The 23,896-nt window shown below is 40.9% G+C and overlaps 1 protein-coding gene across 1 annotated transcript in view; it reads right to left on the bottom strand.

The window, feature by feature from the left end:
- Window positions 1–7,937, bottom strand: part of ST8SIA1 (ST8 alpha-N-acetyl-neuraminide alpha-2,8-sialyltransferase 1) — a 138,228-nt gene extending 130,291 nt beyond the window's left edge. Inside the window, exon 1 of the mRNA XM_029955240.1 lies at window positions 7,675–7,937. Coding sequence (XP_029811100.1) covers window positions 7,675–7,910 — 236 coding nt within the window. The 5' untranslated portion in view covers window positions 7,911–7,937. The remainder of the gene's footprint in view (window positions 1–7,674) is intronic.
- Between the last annotated feature and the right edge of the window lie 15,959 nt (window positions 7,938–23,896).

The raw sequence follows: 23,896 nt of genomic DNA, 5'->3' as shown, positions 1-23,896 counted from the left end.
CCACAAGAAGCTGTTCCTTGGCCATCCCGTGGGCCTAAGAGTACACACAGCAATGGAAAAAGCCACCCTGAAGATGAGGGATGGGGAGACTCCCCATGCAGGCAGGCAGGCTGTGGAAGTGGGCTTGGGTCATTAGGGCAGAGAATTTCTGTCCCAAATGTAAATCATGGGGTCTACAAAGTCCTCCCCACCTTGCCTTGCTCCTTTGCAAAGGGCTGAGAACAAAGGAGGAACCGAGTGAGGCCCCCTTGGCTCCTCCTTCCAGGGTCGAAGCAGGGTGTGAGTGAGAACCCTAGCCAGCTCTCACACAAGCTTTCAGTAGAGACATTGGCTTAAAGTAAGCTTCCCCAAAGGCATCCCCCCTCACCACCCTCCTTTAACCAAGACCTGGGCATCCACCAAAGTATAATTCATCCACTCCTCTTTCAGTAGTCAAAGCATTGATGGTCTCTAGTTTCCAGATTTAGCTCTTTGTGGCATGTTTTCTGGGATTTATAGAAGTCCTATGAACTGGGTTGGTTTTGTTTTTCTAAAGCAGTGGTTCTCAAGCAGGGACAATTTCGCCCCCCAAGAGACATTTTGCTTAACCTGGAGACACATCTAGTTGTTTCATTTAGTGGATAGAGGCCATGGATGTTGCTAACAGTTCTACAATGTACAGGACAGCCTCTACAACAAAGACTAATCTAGCCCAAAATGTGCATAGTGCTAAGTCTAGAAAACTGCTCTAGAGTAAGAATTCTTTCAGAATAGAGAGGATGTCATTTCCTCCTTTGATCCCCGCACAGCCAAGTAGAATATTGGACCTCATTGAGAATTTGTTGACTGACTAATTAGCTATCTGATCCCACACCTTGCTGAAACGTTCATTCATACAGTAACTCAATGAAAATTAGTGAACTGGGAACTGTGCTCAGCTCTAGGAACGCAAATATCAATGAGCGAGCAGAAAAAGAAGGCAAATAAACTGATACTTCTAATACAGCATCATGAAAAATGCACATCACTACCACACACTTGTATGTTTATGTATTCATTATGTCTCCCCTCATTAGCCCACAAACTTCAAGAAAGTAAACATTTCTTGAAATTCTTATATAGTTCCAGCATCTTATATGGCAATATAAATAGTATATGACAAGACACATATTAGTAAATATTTTTTTGATACATGAAAGAAATGCAATAATAGGTATAAGGCATAAACAAAAAAAAAACAGAAAAAAGAAGCTTTTAACACAGCTTGGAGAGGAAATAAGGAGTAGGAACAGCTATCTTGATTACAGTTAATGTGGATTAAGCACTAATTATATGCCAGAAGCATTTTTCAATGCATTATCTATCCTAACGCTCACAACAATCCTACAAGAAGCCACACTGTACAGATAAGGAAACGAACAGTGAAGGTGGAGTTGCTCAGGAACACAGCAAATGGAGGAATCAGAATTTCAGCACAACGAACTTTAGGACCTTTGCTCTTAACCAGTAAATGCACTGTCAAGAGGTGAGTAAGTTGTGACCTTGCAGGAAAGGCATTCCAGTCAGAGAGAATGACACCAAAAAAACCAACACATCCTGACTTGTTTCAGGAACGATACCCCTTACTAGTATTATTATACCATAAAAGGAACACTGATGAAACATGATGTTGAGAAGTAATCATGGCCAGATCATAAGAGACATAGGCAGCCGTGCCTCATTTATCTAACATTGTCCGAGAATGAGCATAAGACTTAGAGTCAAATAGCTCTAGGTTGGAAAACTGACCCAACATTTTGTGAATGGATCTCTCTGAATCTCCATTTCCTCATCCATAACACAAAGAACATACAGATATCTACTTTGTAAGGTAGCTACGAGAACAAAAGGTAAGAAATATAAGCACTGAGAACTATGCCTGGTACATTTTATGCATCCAATCAGTGTCCATGATTTATTTTTGCTATTGCAAGTTATTGCTAATGATGTTTTTTCACATTTGTAAATCCACATCATAAGTGAAGCTTATTTTAAGCACCAAAATTTATTAAACTATCTTTTTCTTTCTTTTTAGTTTGTTTTTCATGTTTATTTTTGAGAGAGAGAGAGAGAACCTGAGAGGGGGAGGGGCAGAGAAAGAGGGAGACACAGAAGCCAAAGGAGGCTCCAGGCTCAAAGCTGTCAGCACAGGGCCCAACACAGGGTTTGAACTCACAAACCTTGAGATCATGACCTGAGCTGAAGAGATGCTTCCAAGTTAGGTGCCCAAAACTATCTTTTTCTTAAACTACTTTTAAAGTGAATCCAGGGCACCTGGGTGGCTCAGTCAGTTGAGCATCTAACTTCAGTGAAAGTCATGATCTCATGGTTTGTGGGTTCAAGCCCCATGTCAGTCATTGGGCTTTACACTGACTGCATGGAGCCTGACTCGGATTCTCTGTCTGTCTGTCTGTCTCTCTCTCTGCCCGTCCCCTATTCACACATGCGTGCTCACTTGTTCTCTCTCTCTCAAAAATAAACAACAACAACAATAAAAATAAAGTGACTTCCATAAATCTCCCATTTAACAAACATAAAGCTTATATCTCGTATATACAGATGGCTGTACCTGCCTACCACCCTCTTACCCCCCAGGGCATTTCTGCAGCCACCAGGGCAGCTGTGGAAATATCTGAAGCTTCTGATCCACAGATTCAAAAATACAGACAGAAAAGTAGGCACACGAAGCTAAATATGCTTAGAGTAGTATTTGGCTCAGAATTTGGGAAAGGAAAGATGAACATCATGGCTTAGAGTAATGGTTAGCACCCAGTGAACATACAGAATTCTCAAAGCACTTTAGTGTATTATCCTCTACCCCCCAACCCACTGGTAACGGCGATGTGCCAACCCGGCTGAGAGCTGACACTTGGCCAAAGTCCTTGGATACTTGATGTTTGTTCATTTTTCACAAACCGCACCTTAAGCCCATTCAGAGATTGTGACCTGGCTTCCATCTACCTCCCAGTCTACCTTCCTACTATGTTCTCTGTGGGAAAATTAATACTTTTTTAAACAGGAAGCACATCAGGCATTTCCACACGTCCCTGTTTCGGTGGTCTCCCTGCCTGGAACATCCTTCTGCCCTCACCTCTTACTATTACCCGAGTTTACCATCCTTCAAGGCTTAGTGTAGACACCATCTCTTCTCTGATTTCCCTCCTTCCAGCAGAATTAAAAGCCATGTTCTGTGAATGTTCCCAGCACTTTGCTTGTTTCTGCTGTTATAACCACCATGTATTAAACAGAGGTATGCGGCAGGCATCATTCTAGGTGCTTTCTAAATACAACCAAGTAATTTTTACTGCAAACTTGTAAGAAAGTGTTACAAACCCATTTTACAAATGGAGAGTCTGATAGATGCTGATGAGAATGTGGAGAAACTGCTGGTGGGAATACAAACTGGTGCAGCCACTCTGGAAAACAGTGTGGAGGTTCTTTAAAAAAAAAAAAATGAAACTAGAACTACCGTATGACCCAGAAATAACACTGCTAGGACTTTACCCAAGGGATACAGGAGTGCTGATGCATAGTGGCACATGTACCCCAAAGTTCATAGCAGCACTTTCAACAATAGCCAAATCATAGGAAGAGCCTAAATGTCCATCAACTGACGAATGAATGAAGAAGATGTGGTTTATATACAATGGAATACTACTTGGCAATGAGAAAAAATGAAATCTGGCCATTTGTAGTAACGTGGATGGAAGTGGAGGGTATTATACTAAGTGAAATAAGTCAGTCAGAGAAAGACAGATACCATATGTTTTCACTCATATTGGAGCTTGAGAAACTTAACAGAAGACCATGGGGAAGGGAAGGGGGGCAAAAAAGTTACAGAGAGGGAGGGAGGCAAACCATAAGAGACTCTTGAATACTGAGGACATATTGAGGGTTGATAGGGGGGGGGGGAGAGGGGAAAGTGGATGATCGGCATTGAAGAGGGCACTTGTTGGGGTGAGTATTGGGTGTGGTATGGAAACTGATTTGACAATAAATTATATTTAAAAAATGGGGAGTCTAAAGCTCTGAAAGTAAAACTTACCAATGATCATATAACTAGAAGGGATACAGCTGGAATTTCAACCATGTTCCTTCAGCTCCCAAATCCCTAAGTTTTTCTCTCTGCTATCCTGCCTTTCTTTGATGGCCCTATGTCCAGTTGGTTAATTAATTATACACAAATATGCCTGTCCCGAGGATTATGGCAAATCCCTTGATGGCAGGGACATGGGCATGTTGCCCTTAATAAATATGGATGATAATGTATCCATTTATACAAGATTCATAGGAGAATTAAATGAGACAGTACATTTAAAGCACACTGCACAGTGCCATGCACATTACGAGCTCCTAATAATTTGCTGGTTTTGTTGTTGTTGTTGTTACCATGGAAGATGCCAAGGATAAAGTCTGGCACATAAACTGTGAGCTAAAGTTTCTTTCTGAGAAGCAAATCAAGTGGGTAAGGCCCTGATGGAAGAGACAAATGCCACTCTGGCTACTACTTGGCTTCTCATTCAGAAGCAACAAGAGTTGCACAGACATTCTCCAGTATTTCTATAATAGGGTCATTGATCCCTTAATCTTTCTGTTATCATATGGATGTTACAAAAATGTCCCATCTAGTTCAACTCTTGCAGCTGTCACTTTCTTGCTACCTTCCCCTATGCGATCTGTCAAGGTTCCCCCCCTGAGAAGTCATACTTGATGTCTGAGCCAAGAGAAGAAAATCACAAAAGTAAATGAAAGCGCAGAGGGCAAAACATAATGTGAAATTCTAATGCTTAATAAAATGCTCTAATTAGAGCATAATGAAACACTTTCCTTTGCCCTCATCACATTTAACAGAACTTTAAATCATTCTATTGCTTTACTCATTCATTTTTGTCAGTCACTCCCTAGTAGGAGGTAAGCTGCCTCAGAGAAAGCAATCTTGTTTACTGCTATCCTCCAGGGCCTGATATCTGGCGCATAGTAGTCATTCATTAAATGTTGATCAATTGACTAATTGCAAAGATTTGTATGTGTTTATATATGAATATATGTATGAATTCATACATATACATGACATCATTCTACAGTTCAAAAATCAATGTGCATATCTCCATACATAAGTGCATACAGTACATTTCTGTATATATATATTCATGCAGAAGATGTTTTAGACTGGAAAACACAGACACCTGTTTACAAAAGCTGTGTCTTCTTAACACAATAAAGGCCTTTGGCTTATGTATCTAATATTTTAAAAACATATACTACTGCCCATGTACTAACCACCCATGTTGTGTTTTTTTTTAATGGGTTTTATTAAGCATGCATACAAAAATTGTTTTGACTTAACAAACCAGGATACCTTTGTCTTTCAAAACTCCTTGTCCCTAACTATTAGCTTCAGGGTAAGAAGCAGGGGGGTGAAAGCAGAATATTGACCAGTAATGTTTCTCTGCAAATTTGGCAGGTAAAATGCTTCTAATTCTTATGGGCTTCCCAGGAGTCCTTACTTAAGTTGTAACATATACAGAAAGGTATGATTCATGACAATTGTAATAATTCCATTGACTAGGCAAATGTGTATCAGGTTTTTTTTTATTTAAACCTATACCAATCCTTCAAGGTAAAGGTTATTATCTTCTTTCATAAATAAAGAAACTAAGACTCAAAGACGTAGAGCAGCTTGCCAAGGGCACTCTGCTGCTTATCTATCTAGTCATGGCAACCCAGTCTAGAAATTCTACTAGTCTAGAATTCTACTCCAAAGCCTAAACTCCTTTCAATAAGCAATGGGGCCTCTACACAGTTTTACAGACATTAATCGTGAGGGATATGTGTTAAAGCAGTTTTTATAGCGTATGGACTTCAATTAGTGATTCTCGGCACATAGAGACTAGACTCAATGACAGCTAAACACACTGAAGATTACCCCAGGCGACTGACAGCAAGGGACAAATGCGTCTCAGAAACGATCAGCCTATGTTTCTCAGAATATGAGGCATTTTCCACTTGATTATGTCCTGCAAAAGAAATGTATTCTCTAAAAGAGCTTCATTATTCCTCCTCCAATCCAAAAAATGGACTCTTTCATTGCAAACCAATGGGAAGCTCTTAACTCATTTCCTTATAGTTCTTGGAATGAAAGTGCTTTCTGTCTTTAGAGAAAAGAGTCACTGGATGCTCTATCATTTGGGTGCTTTTGAGTCCAATGATCAATACCGTGATGGCGAGAGAAAATTACCCCTTACATACTTTTAAGGGGTGTAAGGTTATTTTTAAACTTAATGATAGCTGAATTCTGAAGAGAAGAAGGAAATTCTTACCTCCCAGTTTAAAGAATTCAGCTGCCTTCCTCTAAAAGAATTGGCTATTATCTCTTGGACCTTCTTTCCAGAAGCAGGCCCAAGAAGAAGGAAATCATATGGTTAAAAAGTTTTTTGAAATACATAGATGTTCCTGAACATTTGTAACCGACAGTAGTGAAAACGTTTTAGTGGGCTCTGGGCTGCCCATATACTGCTTTGGGAAGATCCTAGGCCGAGTGAAGGAAAGCACTCACCAGCCAGACCACTACACTCTCAGGAAGGGCTTTGGAATTCTCAGCCCTGGGCACTGAAGGGGAAAGGGGCGCCTGGCGGCGGTGTGTCCCCTCAGCCTGCACCAGAATGGGGAGAGGAAGGCGAGGCCGCACTGCCTTCCCTCCAATCTAACTACACAACCCCTTCTGCCAAGGACTTATTTTTAGACACTTAAGCTGAAATTCCCAGAAAGGAAGAGAAACTACAACCTCTGAGTGATCCTCAGAGTTCTGCGTTCCAACCTGGCTTGTGTTCTTTGTTGTTGTTTGTTTTCTGATGTCCAGTCTCTACCTAAAGCCCATCTCCCATCCTCCAGAAGGCATCCAGAGTCTAAGCCACACGAAGGAAAAAAAAAAGAGCTGGGAGCTGTAGAGCCTTATGTGATGAAAATTCCAGCTCCCACACTTCAAAGGCACATGACCTTGGGGAAGTAATTCTTCTTTCTGAAGACTCAGTTTGTGGTTGGTAAGATCGGAATAATAATATCTACTAGAAAGTTGTTGAGGGGTCAATAAATTTCACACAGTACCCAGCTCTTAGTAGGGCATCAGTAAGGGCTCTATGTTTGGTCACCGGCACACTGCACAAAGCAGCGGGGTCCTGGCTAGGTGTCCATGTTTTTCCTGCCCAAGATTTGCCCATCACTCCCTCATTAGTGATTTATTACCAACCACTCCACTCACCTAACCTCAGGAAGATGCCTCTTAGCTGCTGCTAGTTCTCTGTAGTTTCAAACATCTGCAGCGTCCAAGAGCTACATTCTCATTAAGTGCAAAGGACAAAGTTAGCCTGGATTCTCCTTCCCACCAGTTATCTGCAAATCTTGACTGTAACTTAGGCTGGGGAAGAAATGCTTCCGGCTTTACATGGGCAAAGCAGGTGTCTGCACATCTCTTGGTGTCAGGGGTTTAGGGACCCCCGACTAAAGTCTTCAGGTTTAGAAATGGCAAAGAAAAGGGGTAGGACAAGAAGGACTGGATGAAAAAGATCCCTCTGCAAGGTGGTCCTGGCCAGTGACCCTGTCCTAGGCGCACCGGGAGTGAAGGACATGAGCGGGAAGGAGCCGCGAGGGGAGGTGTACCTGAACACTCTCGCCGCTGTCTGGTTCCTTCTCCACGCCGTGCCCTGTTGCAGCACCCCTTGTACGATCTCCTTCTCATTGGGCAGTCGGTAGACTGGGAAGATGTAGAGCCAACAGAGGACCACGACGCAAAGGGCACTGGCTCCCACCGGCAGCCGCGTCCTCGGGAACTTCCACGCCAGTACTGCCATGGCCCCTCTGGATGTGTGTCTCCGGGCCCGCCCGCAGGGGCTCATCGCAGCCCCGGGGTCCCAAGGAGGCGGCCTCAGCACAGCGTTAGGCAAAGTGGCAGCAGAGGGTCCCCCCACCGCCGGCCGCCCATGCACACACACCTTTCGCTTTATGGCTTGCACTGGCACGCACGTTTCTTCGGCCCCCACGGCTCCAAAGGTCAGCGCAAGGATTATTTAAAATGCAACTTTTCCAAGGGTTTCTTTCTAGGGGAAGTGGCCGGGGGGCGAGTCACGAGCTACGGTCATGGTCGCTTTCCCTGCAGAAGGCGGGCGCTGGGGTCTCCGAGAGCGCAGAGAGCGGCCGCGACGAGTCGCTCCCGCCGGTTCTGCAGCATCACTGTCGCCCTCGGCACGGGTCCGGGAAGAGGCTCGGCTCCCTCCCAGACTACTGGCCCGTGGCGTCCCCTTCTGAGAGATGCTCCGGCGCCCTTCGCCGCCTCTCCCCGCCTCCCGTGCTGCTGCGCTGCCAGGCACCCCCCAGCCGGGCTCCCCGCGCCGCGCCAAGTCCTTGGAAATTTCCACCGCGGCCCGGGACCGCTATCCTGCCCCGGGCTTCTCCGCCGTGCCCGCCGGGACCCCCGCTCCCCACCCCTCCCGGAGAAGAAAAGAACTCGCTCTCATCAGTTAATTCAGCGGCGCGCCGCAGCCTTCCGCTGCGCCCCTGACTTCGCAGACAAACGCCCGGGGATTGGTGGAAATCAAGGTCTCCCCCGCCCTCCCCCACCCGCAAATTTGCCTCCTTCGACCCGTTCAGATCAGCGACGCTCGCCTGGAGCGCGCGCCTCTCCCTCCCTCCCTTGTTCTCTAGAGATAGAGGCAAACAATAAAATATAACCCTCCAGCCCCCAATGTATGTATATATTTGAGTGTGGCAGAGACTGGCTGATAACCTGACCCTTCGACACGCGGCCGGTGCGCCGGGACTAATCCCCCCGCCACCGTCACCCTCGTCTCTCTACAACCGGGTGGTCATTAACCAGCAGGGAGGCGCGAGGACGCCGGCGGAGATTCATTCCTTCCTGGGCCCCCACCCCCATTACCCGATTCCGGAGCCCCGACTCCAGCTGTCGCGCGCGCGCGCGCGCGCGTATACACAAACGCACACACTCAGATACACACACTCCAGTGCTCAGGGACCCGCACGCGCGCTCACGGGGAGGTGCGTGCACACCGGGATCCTCCGCCTGACTCCGCCCTGCGGGGAAAGGCGCTGCTGCATCCAGATGTGCAGCCAGCTGGTGCCCAAGCTCACAGACCTCGGAACTTGCTAAGGCCTCGGAGGCGTGTTCACCTCCTCTGCTTTTTAGATTAAAGGGCCGTTTGATCTTAGACCTCTTCCTCGCCCCACCCGCAAGCTAATCGCAGCCCCGACCTTGGAAAAGCGCCACAAGCCTGTACTCTCGGAGCTGAGGGACCCACAGTTAGCCATTTCAGCTCCCCCCGGCGGCCGACGCATAGCTCGGGTACCTCCTAGCGGTTGCCGATTCCATTTGCTTAGGCGTCTCATCAAGCAGAAAGTGTGCAGGGACAAAGAAACCCAGCAGCCTACTAACCGGGTCAGCTTAGTCATCACGAAACCAGAATCTGGGGCCAAAGCACCATTTGGTCAGCTGACCAGGCTGCGGCACCTCCGAGGCTGCTAAGTAATCTGGTATCTTTCTCCAGCATCTTTCTCCACTGAGACGAAAGTTGAGAAGTTGATGGAAAGTTATTTACCAAAACTGACCAAACGACCACCATAGTCTCAATATTCCAACACTACGAAGGCCTCTTAGGAGAATTACCCACTGTCCTCCACGACCTGGCATACCCAAGGAATCTCTACTATTTAGGTAAATAATTAGCAACGGGAACTATAGTGGAGCCTAATAAAGCTTGTTTGAAATGTAGATCACCTGAAGTCCTGCAAAGTAATCAACCCACCTTCCTCTGTTCTGGAAAGGGGAGGGATCTTTCCCAGAGTTCCCGGGGCTATGGAGAAACGCTTTTTTCCTACAATGTAAATAGAACACAAACCATCCCAATTTCTCTTTCTTCCCCAAGTAAAAGAGATACTTGCAGAGCAAATAGCAAATAAATAAACCAACTACCAAAACTAAGATACTGCAGTTATGTAGGGGCTATGTAAACGTTTCCTCATTCAATGTCATGGAAATGCATCAAAGTCATGTCTTATATTGAGAGATTTCTGTGATGCAATGTGCTATTTTTTTTCCTTCTGCAAACTAAGATTCTCTTACCCTTGTTGTCTCTTGCCTAACCCTACAATCCAACCTCATTTCCTGCTTTTACTTCACATGAGCACCAAATTTAGACAGGCTGTGCCCTCACCCTTCGAAGTAACACAGGCATCATTTTCAGCACTGTATTTTGGGGTCCACCTTTTTTTGCATGGGATGTCTTTTTTTCTCCTCCATACAAATCCAGTGCATCATTAAAGGCCAACTCAAGTGGCTAAAATTTCTCCCTCAATATGTGTTCCCAGACCACCTAAAATACACACTTCCTGGGATAAGAATTCAGTAAATGTTTGTGGCTTCTTCTCCTATTCCCTTTGGTCCCCTGCTCTGAATATCTATAGTTTTTGCTGGCTCCAACAAGTAATAAGACACTTAGATATGCTTACTGCTAGCATTTTTCATATGTAACTTTGTCCCAACAACTGGGCAGTAAGAGTATTTGTTTATCAAATGATAAGCTTGTGCCTTTGATCCAAATGACTTTTAGTTAGGTAGCTTAGGTAATATTCTGTCTGCATTTGAGTACACAACAGGGTCTACTCAGGGACTAAACAACTTTTAAAATTCTACAAATGTTTGTTTACTGAACCAGTAAGCATGATGTGCAAAGCTATTTTATGCCATAAGTAAACATAATGGAAGGCAATTTTGTGACATCAGCATTGTAGTGGAAGCCAGTATAAGGGATAAAACCACCACATATTTGAAGCCATGGTGAAAAGAGGAAAAAGAGAAATTCTCATTGAGGAGTCAAGAGAGACCAAGATATGGAAAGATGATCAGAGTGATGGGGACACAAGCAATTTATAAGCCAGCTTGGATGCTAATGGGTATGAAGACAAATATTAAGAGTCACATAGAAATCTCTCATTAAAAGATTAAATAGAATTGTCAATGATTTGAAGTAAACAGAAATTTTGTTTTAATGTCATCCTTGTTTTTCTATCTCCTCTCAAGTTTTTCTTGTCAGAATGGCTTAGAATGGGAAGACAAAAGCATAAAAACATGACTTTTTCATAGCCAGTTAAAACGTCAAAGGAAATAGGCTTGTAGAATGAAAAGAGCTGTAAATGTAGTTTGTCTAAATAAATGTATTTGTTTATTTCCACCCTCTCTTGTGATCCTACTAAAAAGATAGTAAAGGAATAAGAGACGTATGAATTCAAAAGAACAACAGAAAAGGAAGAGATGCAAAAGCAGACAAATGATGTCAAAAAATTTACAATAAGTTAAACAATTGAACAAGCGATAACTGATTTATCAGAATGTAGGAAGCTCTGAGCCATCAAGTGACTGTGTGTGTGTGTGTGTGTGTGTGTGTGTGTGTGTGTGTGTGTGTGTGTTGGCACAGGGTGAGGGTGTATAGACAGAAGCCAACAAGATTCAAGCTAAATTGCACTATAGTAATCTTGAAAAATTCAGAAATTAGAGGCACCTGGTACTCCTGGAGGTGGAAGTGATAGATGAAACCAAATAAGAGGTTTGTTTGAAAGTTCAAAAAAAAAAAAAAAAAGCAGTGAAGGAGTGCCTGGTTGGCTCAGTTGGTTAAACCTCAACTCTTGGTTTCAGCTCAGGTGATGATCTCTTGGTTCATGGGATCAAGCCCCTCATCAGGCTCTGCACTGATAGTGTGGAGCCTGCTTGGGATTTTCTTTCTCCCTGTCTTTCTGCCCCTATCCCATTCACACACATGGACTCTCTCTCTCAAAATATAAGTAAACTAAAATGAAAAGGAGCAGTGAAGCCTCTAGGTCTTATCTCCATATAGGCTTAAAATACAAGGTTACTTCTCTAGAGACATCAAACAGTACTAGTAAGATGACCTATAGATTCTGATACATACCAGTCTCCAATTAGATAGCAATATCCTTGAATAACACCCTACAAGGAAGCCCAGCAATTGATAAGCTCTATTCACATAGAGCTTCTATCCTGTGTTTTACCTTCATTCTTAGATATGAGAGTCAGGACCCCTAGACTTTTGAAGAGAACCCCCAACATGAACACAGAGACAAAACAAGCAAGCAAAAAACATACACAGGAAACTCCAGGGCGGGTAAGGGGTGGGGAGATAATACAGAAAACAAAAGATATCTTCAATAAAGGTGTGATGAATACTTTTGCAGAAATAAGAGATAATCCATGAACCAAGAACAAAAGGAATATTCAGAACATGAACCAAGAACAAAAGAAATAAAGTCCTTTAAAATTAAAAATATGGTAAACACACAAATATACAACTCATGGAAGAGTTGAAAGATATAATTGTGGAAGTACCCCAGAAAGTAGACCAATAAGATAAAAGAAGGTTTTTTTTTAAGATAATAAAACTCATACAGAAAAATAAGCATCCAACTAATAGGAATCCAATAGAGGAAAACAACAGAAAGAGGAAAATTTTCAAAGCCATACTTAAAAAATCCTAAAATTAACAACTCCATTAAGGGCTCAATAAAGTGAATAAATACTGATACCAAAGTATACAATAGGGAAATTATAATCAAATATCTTGAAAAAAAAAGATAAACCTGTAAAAGGTTTAAACACACACACATACAAAAAAGTAGAAGTAATAATGATGTTAAATGTGTCAAAAGCAACATTGGGAAGTAGAAGAAAGTAGAGTTAGGTCATCAAAACTTTCAGAAAATTTTTCCCAAACTGACATTTCTACACCCAGCTCAAATATGACTCAAATGTGAAGGCATTCAAAATAAAGACATTTTTAAATGCAAAGCCTGAAAAACTTTACTCCTATGCCCTCTTTCTGGGAAGACACTGGAGATACTCCAGGAAAGTTCTAGGTTTACTAAAAAGGGGTAGCTAGGGATCCAGAATTCTAGGGCTTTCATGCAGGAGAGACACAAAGCTGTGCCTCAGATAAAAAGAGCAATTAATTACTTTCAGTTTCAACTCAGACATAACTTGAAGTTGTAACTCCCATCCGTACAAGAAAGCTGAATAAGCTGAAAATCAACATCCTTTTTGCACCCATTAAAGACTTGAGGTCATAGAGCAAACCACCAGCTCCAGTCTGGAGGAACAGACAAATCCAGAGTCAGAGCTAAGACTGGTTTGTCTGGAGCAAGAAACACAGGAGCCATAAATTGGTGGGAACAGCTAAATGATGATTTGGAATTGGTAAAAAGTGGAATTGCTGGAGGCTGATTGTGAACTGGCATGGATGAGAAACTCCTGGGAGTTAAGTGGGCATCCATATTTTCATGAGTTTGATCTCCAGAAAGCCTACCAGGTTTTCAGAGTGAAAAACTGAAAAAGATCTTCTTGGTGCTCTAGCAGGGCTAGAGAAAGAGTAACCGTTGTGAAATATGGCCAAAGATCCTCTACAGTATTAACAAGGGCACTTGTCATGTTGAACACTGGGTGTTATATGTAAGTGATGAATCACTAAATTCATCTGAATACTCCTGAAACCAATATTATACTATATGTTAACTAACTAGAACTTAAATAAAAATTTAAAGGACAAAAAAAAAGTCAATGGCAACAGGTTTGGCAGTTTCTTATGAAGTTAAATCTGTACTTACCCTATGGCTCACCAAACCCACTCAAAAGTATTTACTCAAGAGAAACAAAAACATAGATCGACAAAATACTTTTACAAGAATGTCTATAGTAGCTTTGTTCATAATAACCCAAGACTGGAAATGTCCAAATGTCCATCAATGGGAAAATGGACAACAAATTATAGTATCTTTGTAGAACGAAATCTCACTCAACAATAAAAAGGAATAAACTATAGAAATATTAAATAACATGAATAACTCTTACAGAAATCACATTGAGTGAAAGAAACCAAACACAAAATAGTATATGTTGTGTGATTTCCTTTATGCAAAGTTCTAAAGCAGGCAAACTAGTAATTAGTGATAAAAATCAGAAGAGAAGTTGACTCTGGGAACCAGTGAGTAGGGGTCAACTAGGAAGCAGCGTCAGGAGATTTCTAGGGTAACGTTGATGGAGTACAAGCAACATGGGATGTATGTTCATCAAAACTCAGTGAACTTAAAGCTTCATTTTGCATTTTATGGAATGTAAGTTTTAACTCAAAGTTTAAAAAATGAACATTAAACAAATTTTTTTTAGTTTTTATTTAATTTTTTTTACATTGAAGTTAGTTAGCATATAGTGCAACACTGATTTCAGGAGTAAATTCCTTAATGTCCCTTACCCATTTAGCCCATCCACCCTTTCACCACCCCTCACCACCCCAGTAACCCTCTGGGTTTTTTCTCCATATTTAAGAGTCTCTTATGTTTAAGCAAATATTTATTTAAAAATTTGTAGACAGCGTGGGTGCAGTCCCACAACTGGGGGCTTTTTTGTAAACCCTGATGCTGCAGCTGTAATTCTCAAACTTGGCCACACCTAAACTATTTATTGGGGAGCTTGTATTCTACCGGATCCTGAGGCTGACTTACCTCCAGAAATTCTGACTCTGGTGGTGGTGGGGTGATCTTGAAATATAAATTTCAGAATAAATTCCAGGGATGCCTAATGTACACATGAGGGTTTAGATCTTGGTAGACATTTTTTAGAGACTGCTACAATCTTTGGTTCCAGTCACCTTATTCATAGAGAGAAAAAAATGGTAATTGACTTCTCATCAGAAGTGATTTCAGCTACAAGATAGTGGAGTAAAATATTTAAAATGCTGAGAGAAAAGAAATCACCAACATAAAATTGTATGCGCAGTGAAAATATCCTTCAAAAGTGAAGGAGAAATAGAGACTTTCCCAGGTAAAACTGGGAAAATCTATCATCAGCAGATCAACCCTACAAAAAAATATTAAAAGAAGTTCTTTGAGAGACAGAAATGGTTTCGATAAAATACTCAGGGCTACATAAAGAAAGAAATAGCATCAGAAAAGGAATTAATCAAGGTCCAATAAAAATCTTTTATTTTTCTTATTCTTTTGTTTCTTATTCTTAATGCATCTAAAAGATAGTTGCTTAAAATAATAGTAATAATATAGCAAGTAATAATAGTATATAAATAAGTGAAATGAGTGACAGCAATTTCATAAGGGCCAAGAGGCAAGTATTAGAAATACTTTGCTCTAAGGTACATGCACTACACATGAAGCAGTATAGCATTATCTGAAGGTGGATTTACACTAACTAAAAGTGTATACTGTAATCTTTGGGGTAGCCATTAGGAATTTTTAGAAATAGGGGCACCTGGATGGCTCAGTCGGGTAAGTGTCTGACTTCAGCTCAGGTCATGATCTCGCAGTTTGTGGGTTCGAGCCCCGCGTCAGGTTCTGTGCTGACAGCTCAGAGCCTGGAACCTGTTTCAGATTCTGTGTCTCCCTCTTTCTGTGCCCCTCCCTTGTTCGCACTGTGTCTCTCTCTGTCTTAAAAATAAATAAACATTAAAAACATTTAAAAATAAAAGGAATTTTTAGGAATAAATATAGTTGATATGCTAAGAGAGGAGAAAAATGAAGTCATGTAAATTGTTGAAAAAGAAGAGAAAAAAGACCAATTAATCTATATTGGAGCAGGAAAACAGAGGACCTGAGAAAGGAATTCCCCCAGAATGAAACCAACAAATCACCCATTATGTTTGAATGTGTTGGAAATAGACACTTGTGTTAGTTTGGGGATGAAATACTAATAAGTATGTAGAAGATTAAACCAAAGTAAAACCGAGGCAATACTAAGTCCACATAAAACAAAAAGTTGTACAAGGAAAGAAATATTCTGATACATTCAATCGATGTTCATAATAACATAAATAATAAATACTAATTTAACAAAAATGTGCTACAATGATACTGAGTAAGGTGAGGTAAGATAGGGGGCACATAAGATAACAAAATCTTTATTTTTCTTTTAAAGAATACAATACATAACTTTTTTCATATATTAAGAAAAGGCAACATAAGCATAGTATTCAGAATTATGGAATGGGGTACCGAGGTGGCTCAGTCAGTTAAGTGTCTTACTCTTGATTTTGACTCAGGTCATGACCTCACGGTTTATGGGATCGAGCCCAGAATCGTGCTCTGTGCTGACAGTTTATAGAGCCTGCTTGGGATTCTCTCTCCCTCTCTCCTCTGCCTTTCCCCCATTCATGCAAACACATGTACATGCTCTCTCTCAAAAATAATAATTATTACATTTAATAATTATTAAGTAATAATAAACATTAACAAAAGAATTATGGAGTAACAACCTAAAGAAACAACAATAGGAAATGAAAATTATTGTCTCTGTGGAATAGGGAATAAAAGATGGAGCAGGGAATACTATTTACCTGTTATTTTATGTATCTATTTCCTTCTGGTTTATGCTGCTATCTGGCTTTAAAAAATGTGTTTATGTATTTTGTAAAATAAAAAATAAATCTTAAAAAGAAAGAAAACAAATAGGAGGGACCCAAGGGATATTCAGGAAGATCATTAAGTCTGTGATGCTTCCAATTTCCAGCAGAAATTAAGAAAAGAAAATTGATTGGGGTGCCTGAGTGGCTCAGTTGGTTAAGTGTCCAACTCTTGAACCTGGCTCAGATCATAATTTCACAGTTTGTGAATTGAATCCCTGAGTCCAGCTCTGCACTGACAGTGCAGAGCCTGCTTAGAACTCTGTCTCTCCTTCTCTCTGCTTCTCTTCTACTCATGTTCTCTCTCTCTCAAAACAAATAAATAAACTTTAAAAAAAAAAAAAGGGAGGGACGCCTGGGTGGCTCAGTCGGTTAAGCATCCGACTTTGGCTCAGGCCATGATCTCACGTTCGTGGGTTTGAGCCCCGTGTCGGGCTCTGTGCTGACAGCTAGCTCAGAGCCTGGAGCCTGTTCTGTGTCTCCCTCTCATCTCTGATCCTCCCCTGCTCATGCCGTCTCTCTCTGTCTCTCAAAAATAAATAAAAAACAGGGAAAAAAAGTTTAAAAAAAGGGAAAAAAGACAGTTGATTAAAGAAACATTTAGGGGATAAAGTTTATAGGAGTTGGAGATGAATTTGAAAAAAGACATGAAGGAAATGTACATGTTAAGGGTAACTCATAGGTTCTGACCAAACTATAGAAGGTGCTATTCTTAAAGACAGCAAACAGTATAAGAAGAGATATTTGGGTCTGAGGACCTAAGTTTTATGTTAGACATGTGGATTTGAGGTGCCTTCAAGGCATCGGGGTAGAAATATAATCAAGACAGTGATCTATCTTTTTGTATCTAGAACTCAGTGGAGAGATTTGGGCATGATATATATTGGAAGTCATAGACATATAGATGGTGACATAGATGAAATTGCTTAGTGGAGAAAGACACAGGAAGGAGAGACAGTGCCCAGGAATGAGCTATGAATTCCTAACTACAGGTAGGCAGATAAAAGAGGATATGTAAAAAGTTCGAAAAGGCTTGGCCCCAAGAGATGGGATGAAAATCCAGAGTAGAGTGTCACTGAAGGCAAAGGAATATTGAATAAATACATGATCAATGGTGCATAAGAATGTCTTTCCCCTCATATGGAACATAGTTTTGAGGTGATCCAAGGAGGACTGGTCATGGCCTGGTTGGGATATCAAAATTTTGGTGGCTAACATGTAATCATTTCAAAAAATATGATTTTAGTAAATTATAATTCTAGGGTGAAATGGCCATATTTACATATGGCAACAGTTTCCACTATTTCAAAACAAGGCATTTCAGATGCATTAAATATGAGGAGGAGAATGAGGAGAAGAAGGGGACTTAACATTTACTGAGATACTAAGTATGGCACCTGACACATTTTAACTCATGTAATCCTAAAACAATTAATCTGGTTTATTACATACTGTTATTCCCACTTTTCAAAATAGCTATTTGAAGCATGTAGAAGTTAAACAATTTACATCATTCTATTCTCATTCAAGGTCTGCATAGAATATATCTTCCCAAACTTTTTAAAAATGGTTAGTTTTTTTTATAAGAAGTAACCCTATGCAATAGAACTGAAGGGACTTGAAGTATTATTCTTCTCATATATATTCAGAAATTGCTTAATAAAAGTGGGTTAGCAATTTTACACAGAAAGGAATAATTATTGATTACATTTATGCATGGTAAATATTCATCTTTAAATTGAGAACATCCTAATTTATAGACAAAAAGAATGAAGCATTAGAGAATTTATGCCATTTAATTAGTACCAAATTCTGCCAATTTTTTCTTTGTGTGTTTTTAGAATCCAATTTCCCTTTTTGCTTCCATCTCAATTCTGCTTCTGATTTTTTTTTTGGTCTCATATCATTCTCTTTGCCTGCAATCCTCTCATTCCTCCATCTTGTCTATCACTGACATATTAACCTCTTTACAAAACTTTTAATTGTGTCATCCTGCAGTGAAGAAAAAACTCCAAGTCACATACGCATGTGTCTAAAATCCAGAGCTAGCAGGCAGGACACACCATAGTCTCACCAACATTTATTCTCAGACTTACACCCCCATTTAAACAATCGCCTCCAACCACGTCATTCTGCTCCATGTCCCTAACCTTTCTCGTGCTGGCTTCATTCATGGGAGCCCCTTTGTTTGAAATTCTATGTCACTTCCTTCGCCTATCCAGATCTCACCCATCTTTGAAGTTTCATCCTTTTTATAAATGTTTCTTTTTCCCCCACCACATTCCAGGTCATAGTCATCTTTCCTTTTATGAGTTTATGCCAATGCCTACAGACTTCTTTTAACATTGCATCAAGAACCATTGCAAGCTGGCTTAAATTTTCACTTTTTTCTTATCTGCCTATGAGATTTATATGATTTGCCTTCTTGTTAGATTTTAAACTGCTTAAGAGCAGGCATCAATCAAATACAAATAAAAGGCCATCTTTTACAGCAAGACTACCATGGTAATAGAAAAATAAAGCAAGGAAACAAGACAGACGTAGTCCCTGTTCACACAGTGTTTATATATTCCATCCTTCTAAGCACCAGCCAGTCTTTTGTGTGTTAGTAGAGATAAGGCTATATTCCGTGAATGCCTATCCATGATTCCTACTAGTGGATCATGAAACAGACTTTTACGGTATACAAAGTGCCCATGAAACATGAAAAAATTTTTTATCAAGACAAGTCTGTATCCCCAAATTCACAGTCTAAAGCAAAGAAATTCACTGCTCTTCCATACCCAAGTATCTTTGTTCTTGTCAGTAGAAATATATAGAAGCAAACTTGTACTGAATCCTGTGGTCTAGAGTGCAGTTTTACTGCAGGGCCATGTTCAAATAAATTCTTTGTGCACTTTGTAAAGTGATCTATATTATGGGACCCAGTGGAGACTAAATGCCTGCTTCATCTGGCATAATACATTCATTTTTTTCTAAATGTCATTATGTACACTATACCAAATTCTACCCACAGCAATCACCAAGTCCTAATCTTTCTGGGCCACATGTTTCTCTCTTCTGAAATCAATGAATTAATGCTTGAAAATTTTTGAAGGTCTTCCTAGTTATAGAATTCGGCAATTATATACATACCGCCTAGACTTAGAGTGGTAAACATAGTAAGGACAAGAAACAAAGAAAAAGTTCTTTAGATGTGTAATGGTTAATTTTATTTGTCCATTCGACAGCACCACAGGATGCCCAGATTAAACATTATTTCTGGGGGTGTGTGTGAGGGTGTTTCAGGATGAATTAGCATTCAACTCAGTAGATAGCCATCCCCAATGTGGGTAGGTATTACCCAATCCTCCTGGGGCCTAAACAGAACAAAAAACAGAGAAAGGAGGGACTTGCCTCTCTTTTCTCCCTGCATGCCTGCTTAAGCTGAAACACTTGTCTTCTCCTGCCGTGGACTGGAATATACACCATCAGCTCCCTTCATTCTCAAGACTTTAGACTTGGACTAGGATTATAACCACTAGCTTTCTTGGCTCCCCAGCCTGTAGATAGTGAACTTCTCAGCTTTGTAATGACTTGAGTCAATTCTTCATAATAAATATATATGTATATGTATGTGTGTGTATACACATAGATATGTATATATATGTGTGTATATATATATGTGTGTGTGTATATATACAAACATACACATGCACACACACACTCACACTACTGTTTCTGCTTCGCAGTAGAACTCTTATACAAATTGCAAAATGACAATGATGCTGAGGAGGGTGAGGTCAAAGAGGCCAGAATGGGGACTCATTGTAGCTCCTATTGTACTTACTAAAACAAACACCCTACTACCTATTGATAGAAATGTTTGAGTGCAAATGGAGCAACAAAAACTTAGCCTGGCAATTCTGGATAAATATATGGCATTTGAAAAATCTCTTTAATGCAAGATATCTGAAAATACTAAAACCAGGTAAGGTTCCTGATTATTCTTCCAGATCCATTGAAAGAAGTAGAGGCAGTCCTACAATGTGAGAAGGATAGAGAAAGCCTGTTTCAGTGTCTCTCAAATTTTGATGTACGTGTGATTCACCTAGAGCGTCTCTTAAAATGCAGATTCTGATTCAGAAGATTTAGGCTTTTCTGCATGGTAAGGCATGATGCTTAATTGGTCAAAAACCCAACCAATTATCGGGAACATAAACACCTCTTTTAATTGGTAGCAATGAAGGTGTGATAGAACCAAAAAAAAATCACACTTACTAGTGACATCCTGCCAGTTCAGGCTGGCCATAGTTTTCCCACCCCTGGACTCCTTCAGACTAAGCCTCCATTGTACCTGGGCACTACCCTTTTACATCTATCAGATCCCACTGCAAGCAACATGTCAGGACTCATGCCTTCCCACGGAGCTGGTAACAAGCCTGAGCCCCCATCAGTTTAGTAGTAAGTAAAGTCCATTCTCATATTGCTTCATCTCTTCAGACCAACTCCCAAGCCTGCAGTAGTCCCTCTGCTAGCTTTTCTGGCTTCACAGGTCTTTCCTGTCATGCTGATAAGCCTCCACAAGAGCTACCTCCCCTTGCCTTCACAAGCCAAGTCCAACTCCCAAGACCCACAAGGCCCTCTTAGTACATTGTGGCCAATATTATTTAAGGCACAACAAATGTTGCCATTGTGTGCAATTTTTCTTCTTGAAGTTCAAGGACTGAATGGTCTGATAATCTTATTGAGCCAATATTCACTTTTTGGGGCACCATCCTGATTCCGTCAATACAAACCTGTATAGCACTCTATCTGCATTCATATCTGGTATTGTATCATCAGAAGAGCAAAGTAGACCCTGACATGCAAGGAAGGCAGCGATGCTGCAAATTGTCTCCTATCATGCCTGATTGCCTTAACGGGTTGTCCTCTCAGTTCACAGCAAGGCACCAAATCAGCTACAGATGCCAAATCTGCAATATATGCTCCAATTCAATGATAGGTTTTCTCTAGAAACTGTGAAAGAACAAGCACAATAACACAACTGACATAACATTACCCATAATGGCAATTGCAACCTGCTCTTACTCAAATGAGTCATCACAAGATGCTGATTAATATCTTTTCTCTAAATTTCCCAAGTATATTCTTTGGGTGAATCTTGTTGTATGGCTTTAATCCAGTGCCCCTTTTCAGGAGAAAACAAATCAGGGGGCTTGCCTCACATTGGCTATGATTCAACACCACATCTGAAACAGCTAAAAGTATGATTCTCTGGTTCGGAGATATTCTCTCAAGCATTGATGGTGTCCTTTCCTGGCATCATTACTCAGTTACACACTCCTTTTCCACTTATTACCTTGTTTCAGCCATCCTAGGTGGGAGTCTCCGCCCAACCACAGAGTAGGCAGTAGGCATAGCTTTCAATGTAGGGCGAGAACTCATGAAACCGTGAGATCATGACCTGAGCCTAAACCAAGAGTAGAATGCTTAACCAGCTGAACAGCCCAGGCACCCTTCAGAATCATTTAAAATCCCTGATTAATGGGAGCACCTCTACTAAATCCCATTAAGAGGCTAGTAATTGTTTATCAAAGGGGCCATATCTCTTTTTGGCATCACCTAACTATAAATTCAATATTCCAAAATTGCTGTTTGGGGAGGAGAGGATAATGTTAAAGCCTTCTGCAAGAGATTCCAGTCTGCATGTATCTGGACAGTGAAAGCCTTCCAAATAATCTGTGCATTAGGCCAACCCAAATGGTACTGTTTTGGGCTATAGCCTCTGCAAGCTTCTCAAAGCCTGTTTTTTTGTTGTTGTTTTGGATCTCATTCAAATTCAGATTTTTTTTTTCCTCGCTGGTCAATGTATTAGAGCTAACAAGATGCCCAGAAACAGTGTATGTGTTCCCCACAGCCAAAATGCTCCACAAATTATTGTGTCTCTTTCCTATTAGCAGGGCCTGGCAAATATATCTGTGTAATCCCTGCCTTGTGTGGACTGTCATTCATGGCCTCAAACATAAGTCATTCTCAAATGTTTAGCTAATTGATTCAGCCCTGCATTTTAGCCTGACAGATTAACCATCTTCAACCAGTCACGTGTACCAATGTTATCCTTAAATCTGGGCTTCCTTCTCTGAGAAGGAAACTTCTGTGCTATCATTGATGCTTATATTAACTTGCATTTGACTGTGACTGAGTCTAAACCTCACTTGCCAGGTTGTCAAAATACACAGGAGAATTCAGTTACACTTGGGAAAGGATGGTGAATGTATATCAGTCATTCTCATGAAAAAGGGAATTTTGCCTGACTTGCTTCTAAGATTGGAACAGAAAAGAAAGCATTAACCAAGACTATCACAGCATGCCAGTCATCTTAGCTTATTGGATTTCCTGAGCAACTCTCCCTATGTCTGACATGTTGGGAATTATCAGTAGAATTACTTGATGTAAGCAGAATAAATAGCAGCTAGTTTCCATGAGTCACCCACTTTTTTTCACAGGCCAGAGATGGAGGAGAGTTTAGGCAAATCTAAAAATTTCAAATTAATATAACCAATTAAAATCAAGGAAAATGTGGGGCACCTGGGTGGCTCAGTCAGTTAAGTGTCTGACTTTGACTCAGGTCATGATCTCTCAGGTTCGTGAGTTTGAACCCCCTGCTTTGAATTCTGTGTCACCCTGTCTCGCTGTCCCTCTTGCACTCGTGTTCTGTCTCTCAAAAATAAATAAACATTCAAAAAAAATCAAGCAAAAGGTTAGATTGCCAGCAATGGCAAAGCCCTCCATTCATAATCACGTTTATTTCACCTATGCACTTGGGTATAGAGAATGCCATTGCAAGTTTTTGCTTTTGGATTTTTTAATTAGTTTTGTTATAGTTGTTGTTGACTTTTTCACTCTCCAAACAATGGTTTTGCCATAACCCTAGTACTTAACATCACAACAATACCATACCTCTAAAGACTTGCTTTCGGTCTTCTGACATTTCCCTACCACTGATAGCAGGTATTGAGTACATTGTGCACCAGGATGTTACAATTCCATCACTCCAAGGCTACTCAATTTAAACATAGCATATAGCCTTGTACCCCCTGTGGGATTCACATTTGACTCTCCTTTTCCTTCACCACCTTAACAGGTGGAGTGAACTCAGCACTCTGCTCTACCTCACTCTTCTTCCACTCCTTATCAGAGTTATGGAATTTAAATTCACTCATGCTGAAGGAAATAGAGTGAGTTTAACAAGACCCTTTAGGGAAGGTAGTCATTTGTGCTGAAGAAGTTTTTCTTCCTTCCAGTTAGCAATACTGTGCAACCTAGCAGTGTACAAAGTGGACACAATTTCCTCTTGTTTCCAAATACCTGCTTTAACCTTATGTGGTCTGACATTATTTTTCCCTGGCCCCATCAGT

Source organism: Suricata suricatta, chromosome 10 (assembly GCF_006229205.1).
Source record: "Suricata suricatta isolate VVHF042 chromosome 10, meerkat_22Aug2017_6uvM2_HiC, whole genome shotgun sequence".
NCBI classification, from domain to species: domain Eukaryota; kingdom Metazoa; phylum Chordata; class Mammalia; order Carnivora; family Herpestidae; genus Suricata; species Suricata suricatta.
This window is presented reverse-complemented; position numbering and strand designations above follow the sequence as displayed.